The 7,500-nt window shown below is 34.8% G+C and overlaps 1 protein-coding gene across 1 annotated transcript in view; it reads right to left on the reverse strand.

Moving 5' to 3' along the window:
* LOC137656138 (thrombospondin type-1 domain-containing protein 7B-like) overlaps positions 1-7,500 on the reverse strand; it is an 82,428-nt gene that overhangs the window by 33,303 nt on the left and 41,625 nt on the right. The window contains 2 exon segments of the mRNA XM_068390313.1: positions 2,026-2,150; positions 2,434-2,681. Coding sequence (XP_068246414.1) covers positions 2,026-2,150; positions 2,434-2,681 — 373 coding nt within the window.

Raw genomic sequence — 7,500 nt, forward strand, 5'->3', positions numbered from 1 at the left:
ATGGTATATGTATGCAAAGAACAATAGGAAAACTATTGTCGTGTAATTAGAAGGAATGAGGTAGAACAAATTAAGAGAGCTAAGAACATGCCAGGGATGAAAAGGAGTATTGTTGGGAGACAGCGGATCAGATGGATGTATATGGTGAGGAGGAATTGGGGCAAGATAGGACGGGGTAAATGGAGAGACTTTACTCAAACGGCTGCCTTTACTATACAATGGGACTAATAAGGTTGAAAGAAAAAGATATATTAATCTTGTTATATATATATATATATATATATATATACAAGAGTATATATAAAAGGTTCTGTAAAGCACTCGTGATTCATTGATTATCATATTAATCATTTTGATACTAACATACTAAGAATAGACCCGAAATCGATCCCATCATTTGGAAATGAATTTGATAAGTTTCACGGGAAATCCATTGCACTGCTTTTATTTAAGGCAGTAAATTAAAAACTTGGTGGTAGCCAACTGAGGGAACGTCATGGGCGTACCAACCTCATTCCAAAATTTCATGCGGATATTGACATTGCTTTCAGGCTCAGTAATTGCCACCTCTTTACAGAGAATTCTATAATCTAGTGTGATTGTGAATGTGTGTATATACCTTGTATGTGTGTGTGATTGTGAATGTGCTCGTATTATAATGATTGTATATTTTCAAGTTATGGGAATCATAGGGCTAATACTTGTTGAGGTTCAATGATTCTAGTAATACAAACGGAAGCAGATAATTACAAAATCTTTATATGAATGTCAACTGGACTAATCAGACCGGTTGACCCTTGTTACTATGCATTATTTTTTATATATACATTGTGGTTGAAATGGTGAATAGAATTAACTAATCCTATCCCGCTTCTGATCCAAAAAATTACCTGTATCAATGACCTTAGATATTTATATGCCAGAAAACTCTCAATCAATCAATGAATCAGTCAATCATAAAAGTTTCATGGCATTGCTGAAATAGTGATTATAAGATTTTTACATGTAAATTTGATCTAAGCCAAATATTAAATTAATATTTTGTAACCCATCCTCACTTATATTATCACTGAAATATGTGTATACCTTTTTAAACAAATAGTTATCCGCTAATTGAAACTAGATCCGTCTATGTAAAATATCCCGAAAAGTGTTATTATTTCACATGAACTATGACTTCAATACACCGATGCCTTTTGCGTTCAACTGCCAATATGATTGAATAGCTTTACATTTATAAAAAATATAGATTCGTTACGCCCACATTTTGCATGTACTCTGTGGAAATAACTTTGGCTGATGGGTTCTGTCTGTCTGTCTCTCTCTCTCTCTCTCTCTCTCTCTCTCTCTCTCTCTCTCTCTATCACACACATATGCAATATCTCTCCATCTTACTGAAGAGTATCAATTATACTGCATTGCTTCCCGCTAACATGTCCTCAGTTATATAATGGAAAAGGTACATTTCAGCTGCTTGAATCAACATATCTTCATCGTCAGCAAGGCAATTTATTGAATTTTAAATCTTCAAGGTTGTTATGTTGGAATTCCCCCTTAATAACTTGTCACTTTTTGTATAATTTCATATTGTTGCTCTATATTCTAACATATTAGATTGGGATCTACCTACAGATGCATATTGTTTTTTTTTTTCATATATTTTTTCAAAAATACTGTGAATTTGGGCAATGTCTTTTAAGTTAATATGAATTTGGGATTCATCTCTTGAATCTATACATTGAAGCTTACCTAACATCCTGCACCTTCAAAGAATGAACAAAAACTCTCCTTATCCAAAATTATCGGCCAACCAAAGACATATCTGTGTACAATAGCCATTACGGTACTTTCATAAATTACTGACAGACCGCATTAATATTTCTCATAAAAAAATTATATAAAAACATAAACAAAATGGATCCTCCTCATGTCCAGCTGCCCACTACAAACCACGACCTTGACTAATAGTAAGAAGCCGCTCTAATACTTAATTTCAAGGCGAAAACAATAAATTCTGAATCTTACGGCTTTCAGCGCAGGAGCATTTGGAGTCGTCCCAAGCAGTCCAAGCTGTGACCTCACAGTCAATGGGGCAGTCCACATAACACCAGGTCTCTGAGGGCGATGGTTTCAGCTCACGAGGACAATACCTGGGGGGGATGAGAAAATAATAATTAATGTAAATATACCAGTAAAGGCCAGCTGGCATCAAAGGACCACTAGATTTTGAGGAAAAAAAATGTAGTGGAAACGCACCAAGAGGACCATCTCTTTTCGTCCACAGGCGGCAAATGAGGGGTAGAATTCATCAGGGGCCAAAGTGAGCCCAATCAAAAAGTAACTAAATAACCAAATGAATAAATTATACGTATACTAAGAAGCAATTTTAAGTAGCAAATGTAAAACTGAATCGGTAAGAGGATTTTAACTCACCAATCAGCTACGGAGACGCCGTTGGAATCAACACAGGAGACTGGTCGATTCCTGACCCCCTCCCCGCAGGAGGAATGGCCCAGGGGCACACAGGACGTCCAATTTCCCACTTGCCAAGTGTATAATAGGCAAGAGATTCCCGCTGTACAAGGTTCCTCCTCCCGTAGGAGTGGGCAAAGCGATTCACTATCCACAGGACTTCTGACAATTTCCCTGGTTCTATACCGGACTTGGTCTCGAGGGCATCCCTGTTGTGATGAGGTATAAAAAGTAAGTTTAGTAATACACACAGACACAGACACACACACAGACACAGACACACACAGACACAGACACACACACACACACACACACACATATATATATATATATATATATAAATATATATATATATATATATATACATATATATATATATATATATATATATTTATATATATATATACATATATCTCCGGTAACGCTCAGCTCACCCTATTTCTCGGGTAGGGGGAAAGGGAGGAGTCATTTTATAGTGAGAGGAGGTAGCATGTGTGAGCATATTTATATGAAAATCTAGTCATCCTTTTTGACGGGTCACGTAAACTAGAGTATATATATATATATATATATATAAATATATATATATATATATATACTGCATATATATATATATATATATATATATGTTTATATACAGTATATATATATATATATATGTATATATATATATATATGTGTGTGTGTGTGTATTCAATATATATATATATATATATATGTGTGTGTGTGTGTGTGTGTATTGTGTGTGTGCGAGCACACGCATGCATGTGTGTGTGTGTGTGTGTATTTCCTTACAATTTGATGTAACCATATTATTAATCAAATAAAAGGCGATGTATCTACCAATCCAGGAACATGAGGCACCAATATAACATGGATCCTAAATGCTAATTGCATTTCAGGATATAGGGTAGACCGGGGATAGTTGACTACAAGGGTAAGTTTGACGACAAAATAGCTCTGATATTGTTACCACGTGGTCACTGCATGTTTGTTCGGTTACCAAGAAACCGCCATCAGGATACTGTGTATGAGAATTGACTTGTGGACAAAAGTTTGATTTTGCTGAAAGTAAGTAAAATCTGAGAAATTACTATTCTTTGCTAAATGTTTTCGAACTAGAATATCTCTTGGAATATGGAAATAAATTGACAATAATACAAAGCTTTTAAAGTGTAAGGTTATTCATTAGATCCCATTTTAATAACAGTTTCTTGGTTGGGGCATGTTGGCACAGCAACACCTGGGCAAGTTGACACTGTGCCAACTTGCCCCAAAGACATATTCTTATTAATTTTTGGACACTTTTAGGCAATATTAAAGCAGTTTTCCCATTTGTTTTTCAGCCATGGTTAGAACATACCAAAGAAAAACTGACCGAGTCTTAATTCCACTTGATGTGATTCTAAGGGCTGTCAAATGTGAAAAGTTTGAACACTAAGTCAATAAAAGGGGTTGCAAAAGATTTTCCCATTCCATTTCGAATGTTTACACGTTATTACCAGAAAATAGCTGATGAACAACTTATGAGTGAAGAAAGTTCATCTCTTACTGTGGGATACACTCAGCACAGACAGGTATTTTCTAAAGAACAGGAAAAGAAACTTTCTACATATCTTGAACTTGCAGCCGATATTCATTATGGCTTATCTGTGAGGGATGTAAGAAAATTGGCATATTAGTATGATATATATATAGGAAAAATTATATTCCCTATTCATGGACAGAAAATGAGATGGTTGGTGCTGACTGATTTTCTATTTTTTTTTTCTTTTTTTTCTTTTTTTTTTTTTTTTTAAGAAATAAGGACCTATCTATTAGAGCACCAGAAGCAACTAGTCTTCAAGAGCAACAAGTTTTAGCAAGACGAAGTTAGACATTTTTTTTTTCAAAATCTTCAATCTGTCCAAGATCGCTATGAGTTTACTCCAGGGGACATATGGAACATGGATGATACCGGGGTAACAGCAGTTCAGAAGCCTGGTAAAGTTGTTGCTCGAAAAGGCTCTAAACAAATTGAAAAAATTACCTCAGCAGAAAGAGGAACTCTTGTAACAGTCGCTATAACTGTTTCAGCAATTGATAATGCAGTCCCTCCTTTCTTTATTTTCCCCAGAGTTCATTTTCGCAATCATTTCATGATTAATAGCCCTCCAGGTAGTTCAGGAGCTGCTAATCCATCAGGGTGGATGAAAGAGTCTAACTTTGTTGGGTTTCTTAACCATTTTGTGAAACATACTGAATGTTTATAAGAGCGCCCAGTGTTTTTATTACTAGACAATCATGAATCTCACCTGTCCATAGATGGCCTGAATTATTGTAAAGCAAATGGAATTGTTGCTCTTTTATTCCCCCCACACTGTTCTCATAGGATGCAACCGCTTGATATAAGTGTTTACGGACCACTGAAGAAGTATGTAAATAGATCCTTGGACTCTTGGATGACAAATCATCTAGATTCTACAATTACTATATATGATATTCCAGGAATAATTTCTACTGCATTACCACTTGCTGTACCTCCTACTAATATCTCATATGGGTTCAAATCTACAGGGATTTCACCCTTCAATAGAGATATATTTCAGGAAGAAGATTTTATGGGTGCTTATGTAACAGACAGGCCTTTGCCTAATGATTTGTCTGAAATGCAAGCATCCCAAGAAAATGGAAGCTCTGGTATGCTGAATCTATATCCATCAGAGGCTACAGACAAAACTAGAAACCAAGCTGGTTCTCCTTCCACACTCAGGGATGCCCAATTAGAGGGGCTAAATGAACTTGTGGCTCTGAATATAGCAATCAGTCACATAAATGAACGACCCACCATGTACTTCACGAGTCCCTACACGCAGAAAAATGAACTTGAGCTTAACACCAGAAGCAGTAAGACCACTACCTAAGGCAGGTTCAAGAATGGGAAACTCATTGAACAAAAGGAAACGAACCACTGCAATCTTGACAGATACTCCAGTTAAAAGAGCATTAGAAGAGAAACAGTCGAAAGTGAAAGTGAAAACTGGAAGAATTATGCTTTCAGGGAAAAAGAAAACAAAACAAAGAATTCCGCAAAGCTCAGAATCTGAACAGGAGGAAACCTACTGTTTGGTATGTGCAGAATAATTATCCAAGAGCAAATCGCGAGAAATCATTGTGCAATGCCTGGTTAGCCAAAAGGTGGGCTCATGAAAATTTCACTGATAAAAATTTGTTTTTTACTTGTATTCACTGTGATTCAAATGATGAATCAGACTAGCTTTGAAAGTTTAACATTTACTTTGTGATTTGAATGTTTTCCACAGACTATATTGAAGGTTTAAGGTACTTCATTAGATCTGGTTTTCTTTTAGTTAAAGTGAGAATTGTGATTCACCTGTAGTGTTTATTTTCTTATTTTCATAACACAAAGTGTGATTTACAATAAGTTTCCCTTTCGGACCTTCAAACACTAGTTTTATTTTCTTGCTTGCCAGAGATAGTTTTCAATGATAAAAAAACATTTGTTTAAACATTTGTGATATTAAGTGCTTTGATTTCTATGATATTAAGAATAGGTGCTCTACTAAATTAGTGTTTAAATAGTCTTAAACTAGACAAAAAATTATGATCAAACTAGCCCCTCACTGTGTGCCAACTTAACCCGCATGCGGGGTATGTTGGCACATGTGAGAAATATTTTTTTTAAACAAATTTGTGTTTTTATTTGGTCATGAACCAACGTCTAAGATGCAATGAAATGTAGTCAGATGTTTATATTTTTCATTCATATAATAAAGTGTGTAAAATACCCAATAGTTTTATACCTATAATAAAAATGTAAAAAGTATGCCAACTAGCCCCGGTCTCCCCTACCTGATGAAACAACTGTAATACATAACACATATTATTATTCAACTTTCCGACCCGTTAGACCCAGTTTAATAATATTCAATTATTATTGCCCTTAATGAATCAATAAATGAGGGAAGTCAACACAATATCGTGTTCAATTAGAATAAGTTTCTACCTCATATTGGCATGATTGGTACAGTAGCTACCTTGACATATGTGGTGAAACAAATTATTTCTATTGAATATGATATTGTATAATGTAAACGTATACTAACTCATTGGGGATAATTTGAATCATATATTATCATTTGGGTATAATGAATCGCAAAGTTGGGTATAACTCACTGGTATATATGACAGTTGTCTCTCCATGTAAATCCTTCAATGAAATTATGATAGGCCTACTTTTAATGCCTCTGTTTGCATGGTTTACAGCTATATTGTATTTCGTTTGAAGAAATTTTGGTTCGATCCCAAAGTGAGGTAGAAATAAATTTCTATTAAACACATATTTCATAATGATTTTCGTCATATATTCATTCATTAGGTCTGTAGCTCTAGTGTACTGTTTCTGCTATTGTGTGAAATTACATGAAACACAAAAACTGTAACGTGCTAAAATAAATTTTCCACATAAAAACTCAGAAAACTTAAAAAAAAAACAAAAAAAAAAGACGAAGATAAATATGAAAGAAGAGTGTGCCTGGTACTTTTATATCACAACTGAATTCTTATCCCGAAGAATACCCACTATTCAAGTTTTTTTATGTTTAAACTTGTTTAAATGTACAATCCTCTGAAATGCTCTACTATCCAGACACGAAGCCATATTTATGCCTGCTATTCCATTACACTGGAACAACTCAATAAAAGTACATATGTACGATGCAAAATCTTTTCTAACTACAATATCCAAAGATAATTCAATTGTTATATCCAAGCAAACTTCAATACACTTTGAAAGGCTTAAAATAAGCAATATTCACGTAAGAGACACTGAAAATTCTTTCAGGGGACTATGTTCAACTGACTCTGTGAGCCATCTTGATCAGTTGATATCCTAATTTTACAATGCTTTGACACTTCTCCATCTTGCATTTCTTATATGCATCTGCAATGTGTAATTTGAAATGAATGCTATAAATTGTGACAGCTGATTGGTGTGGGAGTCCTTGAATGCAGTTAGCAGTTAGGTTC

Source organism: Palaemon carinicauda, chromosome 17 (genome assembly GCF_036898095.1).
Source record: "Palaemon carinicauda isolate YSFRI2023 chromosome 17, ASM3689809v2, whole genome shotgun sequence".
Classification (NCBI taxonomy): Eukaryota; Metazoa; Arthropoda; class Malacostraca; order Decapoda; family Palaemonidae; genus Palaemon; species Palaemon carinicauda.